Here is an 18,951-nt window from a genome sequence, read left to right on the forward strand (position 1 = left end):
CCACTACACCACCGTGCCGCCATCATGCATAGTGGCCAATGTACAAGCCTCTGAAGGCGGCGTCAGTGGCGTGCACAGATAGACACGAGGTGGTGCTCAAGCACCTGCCCCTCTGCCCTCTGTCCAAAAAAGTGCCCTTTTGAATTTTTTTTTTACAGTTTACTGAGGCCAATGTCAACATGATCTTTTAGAAAAGCAGCGGCATTAAAAGCGTGTGTGAAAATAATGTCCCGATGTGTGCCCCCTCCGCACACACACCGGACCTCTGTCTCTCTTGCTCTGTCACGTGAACAAGCGTGCAGTGCATTCAATGTGAGGTTGCAGCAGCATAGCGTCCTGGAAGCCACGGCCTTGTCGTAGCGCAGACAACACATCGGGCAGTCAGTCAGCTCTTCCCCTGCCCCACCAGCCAGGTAACACATGAATCGAGTGAAAATCAGGGGCGCAGATAGGATTTTTGAACTGGCGGGGACTGAGCTGTCAGCAAATGATTCCATTTTGTGTATACATGTATGTGTGCAGCCCTGTGATGACCTGGCGACTTGTCCAGGGTGTACCCCGCCTTTCGCCCGTAGTCAGCTGGGATAGGCTCCAGCTTGCCTGCGACCCTGTAGAAGGATAAAGCGGCTAGAGATAATGAGATGAGATGAGATGTATGTGTGCGTGTGTATATATATATATATATATATATATATATATATATATATATATATATATATATATATATATATACACACACACACTACCGTTCAAAAGTTTGGGGTCACTTTGAAATGTCCTTATTTTTGAAAGAAAAGCACTGTTCTTTTCAATGAAGATCACTTTAAACTAATCAGAAATACACACTATACATTGCTAATGTGGTAAATGACTATTCTAGCTGCAAATGTCTGGGTTTTGGTGCAATATCTCCATAGGTGTATAGAGGCCCATTTCCAGCAACTCTCACTCCAGTGTTCTAATGGTACAATGTGTTCGCTCATTGCCTCAGAAGGCTAATGGATGATTAGAAAACCCTTGTACAATCATGTTAGCACAGCTGAAAACAGTTGAGCTCTTTAGAGAAGCTATAAAACTGACCTTCCTTTGAGCAGATTGAGTTTCTGGAGCATCACATTTGTGGGGTCGATTAAATGCTCAAAATGGCCAGAAAAATGTCTTGACTATATTTTCTATTCATTTTACAACTTATGGTGGTAAATAAAAGTGTGACTTTTCATGGAAAACACAAAATTGTCTGGGTGACCCCAAACTTTTGAACGGTAGTGTGTATACATGTTATTTCACCTCCCTCACTGCCATCACCAGGAACTACCTGCAGGCCAGGACAATGATAACATTTTAACATAGCCTATGGAAATCCAAAGTTTACACATTATCATCACGCACAGAAATTGCAAAACTGCAAAACTAGTTTTAAAACCGCTAAGTTCCAACTGTTAAACATAGCGAGAGGCTGGGCTACGTGTGTGTGTGTAAAGTGTAAACCAGCGCATCCTGACTTTCTAACTATGCCTGTGTGTTGCGTGAGCGGCAGTCAGTCAACAACTCTTCGCAAAGTTTCCTTATGAAACAATATGCTCGCTGAAATTATGGCAGGGAACGCCAGATTAAACATTAAAACTGCCTTCTGAGCACTGTATCTACAGGCTACCACCGAGAGAAGGAGGCTACCAGAAAGGCATCTCTACTCTGTACGATTTTACTTTCACTACGACATTACTTTGAACAGACTATCAAAAAATTGCAAGGTGATATGATAAAGTAAGGCACAGTTTACTTACAGTCTTTTTTTTTTTTTTGAAAAAACGATGCAATCGTTTTCTGCCTTTTGGCACCCTTCATCATGCCGTGTTGGGGTCCTGAACTAGGAGGAGCTGTCCCCGATATGCCTGTCAAACTTCTTGTGGGTAACCATAGCAACCAAGCTCGAGCTCGCAACCTGTGCAGTCTGCGCAGTTGCAACTATTTATGTACTGCTGTGCACCTCAATAAACCGAATGGTAATTAGTCTTTTGATTTTTCCGTGAGGTTTGCCTTATGCAAAGAAAGACAGCATAGACGTTTTTTTTCCTCCCTATAAGTGGGGGGGACCGAACGAGGTGAATTTAAATCTGGGTGGGACGAATCCCCCCCATCCCCCCCTCTATCTGCGCCCGTGATGAAAATGTATTGTTTGCCCTCTAAGCCCAAGCTGTAATTATTTTGTCGTGAAGTAGCCCATCACATACAGAAACAACTGCACATAAGTATTATATTTTTTGCTAGACCATTTTCAGATTTAGGAAAACAAAAATTTCTTTTTCTATTTTGTTCAACTATAGATTCCTGGCAAAGTCAAAAAGCCTTGATGTAATAAATTAACATTAAGTGGTTGTTTTACACATTTAAAAACTAAAACAGGTCAGTGGTGACCTGAACACAAGAGGAGGGTTAAATCTCAGACTTTTATAATAAGGTGTTCCACATGCGCAAAAAAGTGCCCTTTTTCCTCCCAGAGCACTTGCCCCCCAAAATGTCTGTGCACGCCACTGGGCGGCGTTATGATCTGGGGTTGCTTCAGTTGGTCAGGTCGAGGCTCAGCAACATTGTGTGGCAATAACATGAAGTCAGCTGACAACCTGAATGTACAGAATGACCGGGTTATCACATCAATGGCAATCCCTTCCCTGATGGCACGGGCATAAAATTAGGGCTCAAACAGTGAAAGAGTGGTTCAGGAAGCATGAGGAATCATTTTCACACATGAATTGGCCTGACCTTAACCCCACTGAAAGTCTTTGGGATGGGCTGGAGAAGACTTGAAGTGGTTTGACTTTCCCATCATCAAGAGAAGATCTAAAAATTAATGCAACCCTGGATGGAAATAAATGTTCTGACATTGCATAAGGTTGTTGAAACAATAACATAACAAATGCACGCCATAATCAAACTAAAGGTGGTCCAAAAATATATGGCTTTTTTTTTCTTCTTTTGGCTAAGCAGTGTATTTGCGTAGTGCAGACTGAAGTTTGATTTGTATGATGTTATCTCAGATACATACATCTACTGAATTGTTTAAGAGAATGTGTGGTTTTGATTTATAAAGAGTGATTAGTATAGTGCCATTTAAATAGCAATAAAATAGTGTAATGTGGGTTTTGACATTCAAATCATTAGACATTTGGCCATGTCATACACACACACACCACAGATAACAGTTTTTTCTTTGAGTCTATGAGTGCATTTGGCATGTTGCATTGACAATTGTGGTTAAAAATTCAAAAGTGAAATCAGAGGTTTTCAACCATAAATGATGAGAAACAATGCAGTCATACACTTGGAAAGAAAGTTTTTGCCAAATTTTGATTGTGGCTGGGTTGGTACCACTCAGTATACATTTTTTTTTGTACCTTTAATATGTATCTTTGACTTGAAAACATAAATTTAGTATACCTTTAAAAATAATTGAAGGTACATAATTGGATCTTAAGGCTCACGTCTACCTTTAAAGCTTTATTTTAAAAGCTAATTAAAGGTACACTACCGTTCAAAAGTTTGGGGTCACTTTGAAATGTCTTTATTTTTGAAAGAAAAGCACTGTTCTTTTCAATGAAGATCACTTTAAACTAATCAGAAATCCACTCTATACATTGCTAATGTGGTAAATGACTATTCTAGCTGCAAATGTGTGGTTTTTGGTGCAATATCTCCATAGGTGTATAGAGGCCCATTTCCAGCAACTCTCACTCCAGTGTTCTAATGGTACAATGTGTTTGCTCATTGCCTCAGAAGGCTAATGGATGATTAGAAAACCCTTGTACAATCATGTTAGCACAGCTGAAAACAGTTTAACTCTTCAGAGAAGCTATAAAACTGACCTTCCTTTGAGCAGATTGAGTTTCTGGAGCATCACATTTGTGGGGTCGATTAAATGCTCAAAATGGCCAGAAAAATGTCTTGACTATATTTTCTATTCATTTTACAACTTATGGTGGTAAATAAAAGTGTAACTTTTCATGGAAAACACAAAATTGTCTGGGTGACCCCAAACTTTTGAACAGTAGTGTATATTCACTATTATTATAACACAGAATACATTCTGAAATTGCAAACATTGGGTATCCATTCAGGCGGCACAGTGGTGTAGTGGTTAGCGCTGTCGCCTCACAGCAAGAAGGTCCGGGTTCGAGCCCCGTGGCCGGCGAGGGCCTTTCTGTGCGGAGTTTGCATGTTCTCCCCGTGTCCGTGTGGGTTTCCTCCGCGTGCTCCGGTTTCCCCCACAGTCCAAAGACATGCAGGTTAGGTTAACTGGTGACTCTAAATTGACCGTAGGTGTGAATGTGAACGGTTGTCTGTGTCTATGTGTCAGCCCTGTGATGACCTGGCGACTTGTCCAGGGTGTACCCCGCCTTTCGCCCGTAGTCAGCTGGGATAGGCTCCAGCTTGCCTGCAACCCTGTAGAAGGATAAAGCGGCTAGAGATAATGAGATGAGACGAGATGGGTATCCATTCAAATGCATTAAAACCAGAGATGTTGCCAGTGATTCATCATGCAGATATTTTGCAGGCAGGGACAAACATTAAAAATATTTCTAACATGCAAACAGTTGACATCTTAAGGTCAATATTTGTAATGGTGCAAAATAGTATGAATACATGCAAATGTATGCACATATTTCAGGGGGTTGCAAAATTAGAAAAATATAATATCCATTCATTATCTATACCACTTATCCGTCAGGGTTGTGGGGAAGCTAGAGCCAATCCCAGCTGATTTCAGGTGAGAGGTGAGGGACACCCACGGCAGGTCACCAGTCTATCTCAGGGCTAACACAAAGACAAACAGCCATTCACACTCACACTTACACATGGGTAATCTATAGTAGCCAGTGAACTAATCCACATGTCTTTGGTCTGTTGGAGGAAACTGGAGCACCCAGAGGAAACCAACACAGACATGGGAAAAACATGCAAACTCCTCTGAAAGGCTCCAGGCAGCCACAAGGTTCAAACCCAGAACTTCCTTGCTATGAGGCGACAGTGCTAACCACTACAACACCGTGCCACCCTAAACATTATAAATACTAAAAATAAATACTTAAATTAAAAATTAAGTAAATACTTTTAGCTTTTTTTTGGACACAAGATATGTAGATGTGTTTTCTCTAATGTTAGTCACTGTATAGATGACGCATGAATTTGGTGTGTGTGTGTGTGTGTTATTGCAGGGCTCTACATATTGCTGTGGCACAGGAGAAAGAGGCAATAGTTCACCGGCTGATCCACATTTTATGTCAAGTGCACAAAGACCTGGACTTGTATAATAATCTCAGACAGGTAGGATACATGCACTTTGACATGCATCCAAAACAATAAACAACATAGTAACACCTACAAATAATATTACACTTTGGGACTAGTAGAAAACAAGAGGAAGCACATGATTTTCTGGTAAGTTATCAATCCCTGACTCAGTGCCACTTCACTTCTGTTTTTAAATGAGCACCTTCAAGAGTACAGTGTATATTGTACACCAGTCTTCCTCTGACTGGGAACTGCCTTTCCAACTTCCCACATTACTCTATGATTACGGCTCACACTGAGTGGAGTGTCCCCAAACTTTCACATTCTGTTCTCCTCTCTCTCTCTCTCTCTCTCTCTCTCTCTCTCTCTCTCTCTCTCACACACACACACACACACACACACACATACACATAAAAGCAGCATTTCCACCATTCTCATCATCTGAGCTAGCCACTTCATGTTTACCCAAACCTCAGAAAACACCATACTTCATGTTGAGGTTTCACTCAGCATACACAGTGCAAGCCAGTTACCAGAAGCTGCGCCTCAATCGTGTCTGTGAGCTGTCAATAGTCTTGTGTGATATCCTGTCTTCATTCACATCAGTTCCCCAAAACTGAACAACTGTACATTCCATTTAAGAGCATGTATTCGTGTGTGTATGCACTCATGAAGTCTGTGAACGTAACGGATGTGTAAAAGAAAATGTTATAGCGGTTTATTAAGATCATTTCAGTTGACATTTAACAGCCTTTTTAAAATCATTTGTCAAAACAGGCCACCTGGAATATAGAGCAAGCCATGTTTGTTGACTGGTGTATTTAGGAACGTGTTAAGAGTAGTATTACTCTCTGTGCATTAGTTCTTCTTGCTACTTCTATACTTTCTGTATACTTACAAGCATGTCATGACCATCACTTACCAACATTCAAAATGCCTGATAAAGATTCTGAACAAGTCTGTCTTAATGAGTGATGACTCTATAGCTCAAGGAGCAGCTCTAACAAAGATACACAAAGAAAAAACAAAAGAAGGAAGTATTTTTATTGCTATGTTTTGTCATGCAAATAAATGATGCATGGGCTATCTGTGAATTTTTTTTTTTCGTTTTGTTTCATTTTGATTTCAGTCCAAAACTTTGAACATGAGCTGCAGGAGAATGTGAGCATTGTGAGCAAGTGTGTGTTGTAAATGTGTGCTTGTTAAAGCAGCTGCTGTTTGTGCGTGTGAGCGTGTGTGCATGAACTTAAGTATCCTCATTCCGAGAAGTCACATGATGCCCTTCACATTTTTGCTGTTTCTCAACATACATTCTTGGGTAGATTTAGGGACTTCCCCTCAAACACGCGTGCACGCGCGCGTGCGCACGCACACACACACACACACACACACACACATACACACTCTCTCTCTCTCTCTCTCTCTCTCTCTCTCACACACTCTCATTATTATTATTATTATTATTTCAAAAACATTAACAGGCCAACTTATCATAGCTATGCATTTATTGTATCTGTATGCATATGTATATGTGCATATTCTAACTAAAGTACAAATAAATCAATACAGAGTTCACTATCAACTTTAATGTGAGGGATTCTTTTAGTTATATCAAACATTGTTTGTTGGCTTTACTTTGGCTTTTATGCCTTTTGCTTTTAGAAAGACTCCTAATACTTTGCCCAGTAACATTTTGCTCTGTCATAGTTCCATGCAGGAATTTATCTTATGGAAATATTTTTCCCCAACGTGAACGCCCATTTTTTTTAAAATCCCTTTTCAGGCAGAAAGGTCATTCTAAAGATACACTGCAGGGGAGAGGAAAGGGATTTTCCCTCTTTAATCCAATTCTTCCATGCTCTCTCCCCTTCCACTCATTTGTTTCCGGCTTGCCCTGCCTTCTCCCTTTCTTTGTTTCTGTTTAGATATTCGCTTTAAAGCTGCAATGTTATTTTGTAGGACTGGTTCTGCAACTTTAGTTTTGCTTTTGAATAATGATAAACTTATCATTTATATTTACACCTGACTAACAACTCCAGATAAGAGACGTTATATAAGAATAATTGTTCTCTTATGCTTATGATTTTTACTGGCATGCATTTATGTGTTCACACAATTAAGCAAAATGTGCATGTGTGTTCAAACACATACACACACCAGTGATGACTCAGAACTGATTCTCAGACATTGGATCATTCCACAGGAAGGGAGAGCCACAGGCATTGTGACACCAGAGGAATTTCTGTTGTATCACTGTACTTACCCTTTCCCTGTTTGTTCTTTTCCCCTTTTCAGCTTGAGGTGAGCCAGCCCAGTGCCAGCTTACCCTGTTAGTACTGAAACTAAGCTCATTTATCAGCATATAACTATAAATCAGAGAGACCATACAAGATATAAAATAAGAAAAGGGTTGAGGATACTATGCCTCTATGTGTATGTGTGTGTGTGCGCACGCGTGCTTTAAAAGAAAGGTGTGTGTTAGTGCAAATGTTTTTGTAGGTGCATGCTTATATGGTTTGAAGTGTATTTGTGCCTTATCTTGTTGGTAACGTTCTATAGCATTGACTTTTAACCTGTTGAATGTGTTCTAAATGAGATGTCGCACTGATAGGAATGCACCAGGATATGATTCATGTTTATATGTTTCTCTTTTACTACAGTTACTATAGTTGTGGAATAGGGCTATTTACTGTATTTTTATTATTTACTATTTATTGTTTGATCTCAAACGCATTAAGAAGGCAAGAAATTGCACTAATTAACTTTTGGCGAGACACAGCTGTTAATTGAAAAGCATTCCAGGTGACTACCTCATGAAGCTGGTTAAAATAATGCCAATAGTATACAAAACGTCATCAAGGTAAACGGCGGCTACTTTGAAGAATCAAAAAAATATGAAACGTATTTTGTTTAACACTTTTTTGTTTACCACACAATTCCATATATGTTCTATATGTTATTTCATAGTTTTGATGTCTTCATTGTTGTTCTACAGTGTAGAAAATAGTTAAAATACAGAAACACCTATGAATGAGTAGGGGTGTACAAACTTTTGACTGGTGCTGTATGTTTATCTGAAGTGTAAGTGAGGATGGAAAAATAAGTGTTTCATTTTTGTCTGTTGTGAATCAGCTAAACTGACACTGTCCCTCCTCTGGTCCTCAGACTCCTCTCCACTTGGCAGTCATCACACATCAGCCTGGTGTAGTGGAGGCTCTTCTTCGGGGTGGAGCAGACCCTGGAGCACTGGATCGTAATGGACAGACGGCATTGCATCTCTGCTGTGAGCACCAAGAAGAAGCTTGTCTCCGTATAATACTTTCCCACCTCTCCCGATTATCATACTGCCCTTTGACCTGCCTGAACAGCCGGAACTTTGAAGGTAAGTGACTGAGTCTGGTCAAATGCCATAGAAAGCTCAAGCAGAAGTTTCTTGTCCGTTGATTAATAAGTGTGTGAAAGTGTGTGTGCATGGTGCCCTGCGGTAGACTGGGGTCCCATCCATGGTGTATTCCGTCTTCACGCCTAGTGTTACCAGGATATGATCCGCATTCTTTACAACCCTGGCAAGGATAAAATGGCAACTGTAGATGAATGAATAACTTAACATTTCAAAACATGCAAACTGATATGATGATTTACAACAAGGATTCGATGAAATGACAAAACCAAGTGCTCCTGATAGCTTCTGATATTACACAAAATAGCACTTTCCTCCGATTATGTTATGTTGCCCTGAGATGTAGCATGAGCAGTACTTTGAATGAGATGCAGAGGGTGGCTTCACATGTCTCAGAGATAGTATGTGTTAGCCTTCAAGCTTCCTGATTGGTAGCTGTAACATGATGGGGAGAATTATATAGTGGGTAAGAATTGGCAAAACCCAACTGAGGAGAAAATGTGGGAATAAAAGACAAACTCGATATATAAAGATTGCTTTTAAACATTAATGAATTTTCAAAGCAATATATAAAAGCTGGTTTTAAAATATGTAGCAAGGAAATTGCTGTACCTTGAAGTAGCATTTTTATGATGATATTATCTACACTGGTATATCATAACTTTGACCATATCAACATACTATATAGCCAAAGATATCTGGATACCTGACCATCAGACACATATGTGCTTTTTGAACACCCCATTCCAAAACTATGGGCATTAATATGGAATTTTGGGCAGCACAGTGGTGCAGTGGTTAGCACTGCCGCCGCACAGCAAGAAGGTTCTGGGTTCAAGCCCAGTGGCCAATGGGGGCCTTTCTGCATAGAGTTTGCATATTCTCCCTGTGTCTACGTGGGTGTTCTCCAGGTACTCCAGTTTCCCCCACAATCCAAAGACATGTAGTTAGGTTAACTGGCTACTCTAAATTGCCCATAGGTTTGAATGTATGTGTGTGTGAGTGCGCAGAAAGGAACCGGCTACCCTATTGCTGCAGCTCTGGCCAAGTCAAACAAACATGTTTACCTCAAGCCCGGATCGGGTTCAGCAGTGACGACAACGGTAATGGTCGTCCATCCCCATCGGCCTCCACTCTTCTGGGAAGGTTTTCCACTAGATTTTGAAACATGGCTGGTGGGATTTGTGCCTGTTGAGCATAAGAACATTAGTGACATCAGGCACTGATGTTAGGTGAGGAGCCCTGGGGTGCATTCATCGTTCCAGTTCATCCAAAAGGTGTTCAATGAGAGTGAGGTTCAAGATCTTTGCAGGTCATTCAAATTCTTCCCCAATAGAGTGCTCCGAGATGATGCTAAAAATAGTAACACTGCGGTCTGCGCGGCCATCTTGGAAGTCACTCGCTCCGGAGCGCTCATAGAGTACACATCATAGAGTACACATTCACCGATTTGTTTCCGCGTTAGAGGGCTTAGAAGCTTGGATTTTTTAAGAATTTAGACATCTGAAGTGATGGAGCACTACTGTGAAAGTTTGGATAAGCAGGCACGGGAGCGTTATGCTGAGAAGGTACGTTTCATTGGGAATGTAGATCCATACGCTGTTAGTGAGAAGGAATGGAAAGCTGACCCCAGCTTGTTGCTGCATGTGACATACATCGATCTTGTGAACTATCTAGTGTTTCACCCAAGTCCATTTTGTGAACTAAAGCATGTGTACATAAACATTACTAGGCCTAGATCTTAAATGCCATTTGATGCAACAATGCACTACAGTAGACATAAGCTACCTAATGTGACAAATATGTCCATTAATCATTGCTGAAAGTACATAGAAAAGATAATAGTTTGTATCACATTTATTTTAGTAACTATGAAATTCAAGACAATATTAGCCTACCTGTCACAAAGTGATCAGAACAAATCCGGATACAGTCAAGTTGTCCTAAATTTGATCGGTTGATGGCAGCCAGCCACTGTTGTCTCCTCTGCTCGCTTTTCTCCTGTGCTGCAATTCCCTGGTTAGTCACGACTTTAAGGAGTCTGTGGAAGCTTTTGCCACCCTTTTCCCCCCGGCTACTACAGCCAACAATGACACACGTATTCGGCATTGTCACCCCTTTTTGCTTCACTGAACAACAACAATGCACTGACACAGCGACCTTTGACTTCCAATATGGCCGCCGCTGGGTTCGCGCTGACCTCAAAGCACTCTATACACTGCAAAAAAATGATATCTTAGCAAGTGAAATTATCTTGAAAATAGTTGAAACGATCTAGCATTTCCTATTAGAAGAATACAAGACACTAATTCTGAGATTATTAAACCTAGTTCTAGATTGCAACCAACTGATTCTAAGATGTCTTATCAAGTAAAAATATCTGTCCATGCAGCAAGATAATTTCACTAGTATTAAGTCATTTTCTCCTCAAATTCAGTTTTCAATTTTTTGCAGTGTAACTTTGGCAAGCCATGTCTTCATGGACCTCACTTTGTGTTCAGGGGCATTGTCATGCTGGACTTTTGGGCCCCTTGGTTCAAGTGAAGGGAATTTGTAATGCTACAACAGAAAAAGACAATCATGTGCTCCCAACATTATGACAGCAGTTTGGGGAAGGCTCACATACAGGAGTGATGAACAGGTGTCCACATACCTTTGGCCATATATAGTGTATTTCTTTACCATCTACCATCTTGTTGGTATAGCCCTACATCCCGAGCACAAATCTTTTTTCTATGACATTATTAATGAAGCACTATAGTGGTGCTTGAAAGTTTGTGAACCCTTTAGAATTTTCTATATTTCTGCATAAATATGACCTAAAACATCATCAAATTTTCATTCAAGTACTAAAAGTAGATAAAGAGAACCCAGTAAAACAAATGAGACAAAAATATTATACTTGCTCATTTATTTATTGAGCAAAATGATCCAATATTACATATCTGTGAGTGGCAAAAGTATGTGAACCTCTAGGATTAGCAGTTAATTTGAAGGTGAAATTAGAGTCAGGTGTTTTCAATCAATGGGATGACAATCAGGTGTGAGTGGGCACCCTGTTTTATTTAAAGAACAGGGATCTATCAAAGTCTGATCTTCACAACACATGTTTGTGGAAGTGTATCATGGCATGAACAAAGGAGATTTCTGAGGACCTCAGAAAAAGCGTTGTTGATGCTCATCAGGCTGGAAAAGGTTACAAAACCATCTCTAAAGAGTTTGGACTCCACCAATCCACAGTCAGACAGATTGTGTACAAATGGAGGAAATTCAGGACTATTGTAATCCTCCCCAGGAGTAGTCGACCAACAAAGATCACTCCAAGAGCAAGGCGTGTAATAGTTGGCAAGGTCACAAAGGACCCCAGGGTAACTTCTAAGCAACTGAAGACCTCTCTCACATTGGCTAATGTTAATGTTCATGAGTCCACCATCAGGAGAACACTGAACAGCAATGGTGTGCATGGCAGGGTTGCAAGGAGAAAGCCACTGCTCTCCAAAAAGAACATTGCTGCTCGTCTGCAGTTTGCTAAAGATCATGTGGACAAGCCAGAAGGCTATTGGAAAAATGTTTTGTGGATGGATGAGACCAAAATAGAACTTTTTGGTTTAAATGAGAAGCGTTATGTTTGGAGAAAGGAAAACACTGCATTCCAGCATAAGAACCTTATCCCATCTGCGAAACATGGTGGTGGTAGTATCATGGTTTGGGCCTGTTTTGCTGCGTCTGGGCCAGGACGGCTTGCCATCCTTGATGGAACAATGAATTCTGAATTATACCAGCGAATTCTAAAGGAGAATTTCAGGACATCTGTCCATGAACTGAATCTCAAGAGAAGGTGGGTCATGCAGCAAGACAACGACCCTAAGCACACAAGTCGTTCTACCAACAAATGGTTAAAGAAGAATAAAGTTAATGTTTTGGAATGGCCAAGTCAAAGTCCTGACCTTAATCCAATCAAAATGTCATGGAAGGACCTGAAGCGAGCAGCTCATGTGAGGAAACCCACCAACATCCCAGAGCTGAAGCTGTTCTGTACGGAGGAATGGGCTAAAACTCCTCCAAGCCGGTGTGCAGGACTGATCAACAGTTACCGGAAATGTTTAGTTGCAGTTATTGCTGCACAAGGGGGTCACACCAGATACTGAAAGCAAAGGTTCACATACTTTTGCCACTCACAGATATGTAATATTGGATTATTTTTCCTCAATAAATAAATGACCAAGTATAATATTTTTGTCTCCTTTGTTTAACTGGGTTTCTTTATCTACTTTTAGGACTTGTGTGAAAATCTGATGATGTTTTAGGTCATATTTATGCAGAAATATAGAAAATTCTAAAGGGTTCACAAACTTTCAAGCACCACTGTATATTATTAAAAGGTCATTTCTAAGGGTATACTTGCTAAACATGATCTATAAGCTAACATGCATGCAGGCCTGAATTTCAGGAAATAACAAAGGGGCATCCTTATATGGTATGTGATTTTATTTACTAACCAGCAGGTTTTTTGGAAGACTGTGGTGGCGTTTTCATGCTCAACTTATGTGCTGAATCATTAATTGAAGAAATTGAGCCAAGTGTTTAGGAGGAGAATACACCATGCTGTGTTGAATATAGCACATATCACATGTCTCTGCAACTCTCATAAGCATGTTCTGTCTCTTAAAATCAGACAGTAAGGCAGGAAAAAAGAAAGGTGTTTTTTTTAATTCAACTTTTTTACATACATCATTTAAATGAGATGTGAGAAGAGGTGAAGGAATGTCTTAATTTAGGTACAGAAATCCCCTGAAATCATAGAAAGAGCATACACACTGGCAATCATATGTATTTTTGTGCACTGATATTTTGCCCAGCCATGTAAATTCAAGCTTGAGTAGGTTATTAAAATAATGTTTATTTTTAGAAAGCTGTTTATAATATTTTAAAATGTATTCAATTTTAGGCTTAACACCCCTCCACCTAGCGGTTCAGGATGGAAATAAGAAGCTGGCGAAAATGTTGTTAGACTGTGGAGCTGACATTAATGCTGTCGTGAGTAAAGATAACCTACCTCATCATTTATCACCACAACTCTTACCTTCCTCAGCATCATGTGCATATTATGGCCATTATTTCTTTTCAGTAGTAAGCAGCTTTTGGGTTTATTCACTTTATGAGATGCCCCCATTGTACCAGTATCGTTATCTTGAAGATCATGATCCAATTCATATGTGACACATTATTGCAGGAAAGATTAAAATACATATGTGGTCAGCTTTGTTGTCCTTTCCAAAACAGGATATTAAGAGTGGTCGCAGCCCACTGATACATGCTGTAGAGAAGAGCTGTATGGTGATGATCAACTTCCTTGTTGAGGTGTGGTTATATTTCTGTGTCTGTTTTCTGTTTTATTTGCTTTGTATGTTTTCACTTGCGTTTCCTCAACAGCTTATGACTCAGCTCCTATCGAGGCCTTTTAATTCTATTTCATTTCAGAGAAGTTTCACAGTCTCCACTCTGTCTTTTGTATCTAACCTGTATTATATATATATATATATATATATATATATATATATATATATATATATATATATATATATATATATATATATAAAACACACACACCATACAATACAATAACAGTTAAATGATTAATGATTAAATGTTAATGTGATTATAACAGTTAATTATAGTGATTTCTGTTTAATGGCACAGTTTATCCCTTCCTCCTATAAAATTATAAGATCAATTATGTGGATTATATTAACATTTGTTGATTTGTTCCTGCCATGACAAGGTCTGTGACTGTTCTTTTTCTGTCCTGCTTTCTTTTTCAGAATGGCTGTAATGTGAACTCACAGTCATACAGTGGAAACACAGCTCTTCACATTGCCTGTGGCCGTGGCGAGGTAGATGCTGTCAGAGTTCTCCTTAAAAATGGAGCTGATAGCAGTCTAAAGAATTACCACAATGACACAGCCGTTATGGTGGCTAAGAACAAGAAGGTACTAAAGAGAGGGGGAATTAAGATGAAATGCTAGTAAAGGTATTAAAGTAGAGAACCTTGAGACATAACTAAAATAAATTTGAACAATGGTTTATTATTACATCATCATATTAATGATAAGATTTGATTTTTTTTGTCAAATTTCTTACTATTGTACATAGTTTTGTGTTGACAAACTAGGAAAATTAAAACTGATCACTTTGAGTCATGTCATTTGGGATGTTAATGCTGCCCATTAGTGGTGAACACCAGTATTTACATTACTGACTTTTTGTATATTTAAGTTTAGCAAATTCCAATTTGTGCCATATAAACAAGCATATTAATTATGAAATGATTAAGTGAGCATGCAGATTATGTTATTAATTAAAAACATTTTTTTGATCAGGTATCTGATGTTTTACGTGGAAAGCCCACACGAGGTCACAATCTGAAAACTCAGAACAGCTTCAGTGGTAAGATTCTCATGCAATATACGTGGGATATGACAGGATGTAACCGAATAGGAATACATTGTTCAAATTCAGGCACGGTGGTGTAGTGGTTAGCACTGTCGCCTCACAACAAGAAGGTCCTGGGTTCGAGCCCAGCGGCCGGCGAGGGCCTTTCTGTGTGGAGTTTGTATGTTCTCCCCGTGTCTGTGTGGGTTTCCTCCGGGTGCTCCAGTTTCCCCCACAATCCAAAGACATTCAGGTTAGGTTAACTGGTGACTCTAAATTGACCGTAGGTGTGAATGTGAGTGTGAATGGTTGTTTGTCTCTGTGTCAGTCCTGCGATGACCTGGCAACTTGTCCAGGGTGTACCCCGCTCTCGCCCATAGTTAGCTGGGATAGGCTCCAGCTTGCCTGCAACCCTGTAGAACAGGATAAGCGGCTACAGATAATGGATGGATGGATGTTCAAATTGAACTGATAACATGTCCTAAAGGAATACAAACACAGATATGAACAGGTCAAGTTTTTTGTTTGTTTGTTTGTTTGTTTGTTTGTTTGTTTGTTTGTTTGTTTGAAAGCTTGCTAGAACACTTCAGACTGGTTGTGTGAATCAGGACAGGCACAAATATTTTGAGAACTAAACAGATACAGATAATGATGTTGCATTGCACTGCTAATACATGTTCATCCATTATCTGTAGCTGCTTATCCTGTTCTACAGGGTCGCAGGCAAGCTGGAGCCTATCCCAGCTGACTATAGGCAAAGGGCGGGGTACACCCTGGACAAGTCACCAGGTCATCGCAGGGCCAACACATAGAGACAAACAACCATTCACACTTAATACATGCTCAGTTTAAAAAAAAAAAACAACCATTGCATGAACATAGTGCCATGGGACCTAAGAAATTAAAATAAGGGTCTTTTTTGTTACATGAATATGAACACATTCTCAAAACTGCAAATTTGGTACCATGATGAAACATGACACTTAGAAATGTTTAAAGTTATGACTTATGTGATTTCATTTGTATAAAAGCCAATAAAATGGGTTATACAAATTTCCAAATTGGCATACTTTTTCACATGTATTACTTCTACACTTTAAACTCATTGCTATAAATTTGTAAACTCTAGCAACTTTATTCACAATAAGAGATTGTGAACAGAGATTATGCTTTCTTAAAACTGCTTCTAAGAGCCGAACCAAAATGACTTTGGAAAACCCCAAGCTTTCATAGTCTTTTGGAACAGTAGTTTAGCTGTTCATCACACAAGATGAACAAGGGGGCAGGTAGGAAACAACAAGGCGTGATTTGTGAAAGAGCATGTTTATTGTTGTCTGTTCAAATAAAACGGGCACTTCAACTGAGATGAGTGTTACTTTTTTTCTGTGTCTTTATCTGAAGTAGATTATACAGAATCACAACTTGTGGAAAACATTTATTTAAAAGTATGACTCGAGGCTTTTAAACTCTTCTCAGAGATTCATTCAAACACTTTTACAGCCCTTCTCCAACTTGTCCCTGATTTACAATTTAAACTTGAATGTGAAACTTAATTTTTAAATGTCACCAGCTTTTTAATTACACACTAATCTAAGTGGCTTAAGCCTGATTCTGTGTAAATAGCTCCATAGTGCTTACTTGACAGAAAAAAAAGATATTTAAATTTAAAAGAGAATTGAAATAAAAAAACAAACACTTCATGTCATGATATGGTAGCGTTCAATAGTATCACTCTGTGTCTTCATTTATTTACTAAAATGTACAATATTTTAAGAAAATTAAATGATGTAGCATTTGTCTCTGATACTCAGTGATTAAATGGTCTCACTATAGAAGCTGCTTGTAAGGAACAATGCATATGAGAAATGTAGTTAAATTAATAGAGTCCACGCAACAACACATCCTGGATCTTTTAAACTGTTTTTTTTTTAAACATGTTATGACAGTTTTGACAACTGGTTAAACAATATCTCTAATCATTTCAGGTACCTCATCTCCAAACAACTTAAGCCTTTCCCCTTTGGCCACTCCCAACCCTCATCGTAGTGCATCTCTGTCTCCAACAGTTCCACACACATATTCACCACACAGCCAATCTGGCGAAAGCAGATCAGGGAACCATTCACCGGTGGAAATTCAGGAAGCAGAGGATCTACAAATGACACCCAGGACATTTCATGATATGGTAGCATTCAACAGTCCGGACTATGTGGTGTCTATTCATCCTTTTCCCTTTTTCCAAGCACCTCGTTATGAGACACTCATGCCTTCTGGTCCTCACCTGCATTTAATGCCAGATCACTCTCCTTATTATCCAAATCTTGTACAAAGACATCTCTATCCCTCAGACACACAGTTCATCTTAATTCCAGCCAGGAATGGGCCACCTGTCTCTCATCAATCACCACTGCAGCCCACTGGTACACAGTCACGGCCCTCCAGCCATAACAGTGATCAATCCGACATATCTAACTTGAGTGCAAGCACTGGGGAAAAGACATGAGCTGATATGTCTGTGAAATGTCTATAATTGCACATGTTTTTTTACCAAATATTGAACAACGAGTGTGGATAGATGTGGCGGGCCCATCTTACAAGATGTATTTTTTTAATGTAGCCTATAATTTATGATCAGATAGACTACTGTCTTACTTGTATATGATTTATCATGGTTGTATTTTGAAACATTTGCATTTGATCTAATATGAGAAATATAGTTTTATTCAAAACTATAGTCTTTTACTGGTTGTAACCATACTCTGTGATAGTAGGCAGCAATGAAACCTCCATTATTTATACGTGTTATATATATAAATTGCACAACCAAACAGGTAATGAGCATTTTCTTTGTCCATTTTCAATAACTTAGGATGTTGAAGACCAACAAGGAATAATTTATGGAGAACAATATCACAGCTGTGGAGCTGGCTCTCTCAAACCTGCCAATTAGTTGAGTTAACCCCTTAAACACCTGGTTTATTGTTCAGATATTAACACACACACACACACACACACACACACACACACACACACACACACACACACACACACAAGAAAAATGTGATTTAAAACGTTTTAGAATTGTTATTTAAATGTTTAAAACAAAGAAATGTTCAATATCTTGAATAATTATTCAAGATTCTGCACTTTTCCCTATTTAAATGTAAGCAAGTTTGTAAGATTGAACATGTTAACTGCTTTGTACAAAAGGGCAGATTTACTTAATCCTTAATCTCTTCGAATGACTCATATAGTCTGTCGACACGTCAATGGATTTGATCTAAAATGGATCATAAGGTTTTGCTCAAATTTGTGGAGTCCATGCCAGCTGGAGTGCACACTGTCATGAAAGTAAATAGGGGACATACCAAATCCTAAGAAACTGTGAAATTCATGTAAATATTTCAAAGATTCTACTTTTCACTCAAGTTATTGTCAATAATATAAGTTGTAACGAAAGTTGTAGTATTAAATGATAAAGGAATGTAATTCAAGTGAAATGTTCTTCCATTACAAGTACCTTATTTTCATGATATAGTTATGAAATATGAAGTAAGTGTGTGTGTGTGTGTGTGTGTGTGTGTGTGTGTGTGTGTGTGTGTGTGTGTGTGTGTGTACAGTGTCCTCCACGATTATTAACATCCCTTGTAAAGTTTAGTAAAAAGGGTTAGAAAAAAATCAACCTTTTGGTGAAGTCGCTTCATCTCATAGTGAAAAAAAAAGAAAAATGCAGCCTTTAAATTAATTTATTCAGAGAAAAACAAATCCATCATCAAGAAATAATTATATTCAACAAAAACATGTGCCATTATTATTGGCACCCCTGGAAATTA

At 39.1% G+C, this 18,951-nt stretch overlaps 1 protein-coding gene across 1 annotated transcript in view; it reads left to right on the top strand.

The window, feature by feature from the left end:
* Positions 1-18,607, top strand: part of bcl3 (BCL3 transcription coactivator) — a 36,881-nt gene extending 18,274 nt beyond the window's left edge. The window contains exons 3-9 of the mRNA XM_060922138.1: positions 5,211-5,319; positions 8,452-8,668; positions 13,635-13,723; positions 13,970-14,047; positions 14,509-14,676; positions 15,067-15,133; positions 17,104-18,607. Of these exons, the coding sequence (XP_060778121.1) occupies positions 5,211-5,319; positions 8,452-8,668; positions 13,635-13,723; positions 13,970-14,047; positions 14,509-14,676; positions 15,067-15,133; positions 17,104-17,621 (1,246 nt within the window). The 3' untranslated portion in view covers positions 17,622-18,607. The remainder of the gene's footprint in view (positions 1-5,210; positions 5,320-8,451; positions 8,669-13,634; positions 13,724-13,969; positions 14,048-14,508; positions 14,677-15,066; positions 15,134-17,103) is intronic.
* Positions 18,608-18,951: the final 344 nt, after the last annotated feature.

This window comes from Neoarius graeffei, chromosome 5 (assembly GCF_027579695.1).
Source record: "Neoarius graeffei isolate fNeoGra1 chromosome 5, fNeoGra1.pri, whole genome shotgun sequence".
Classification (NCBI taxonomy): Eukaryota; Metazoa; Chordata; class Actinopteri; order Siluriformes; family Ariidae; genus Neoarius; species Neoarius graeffei.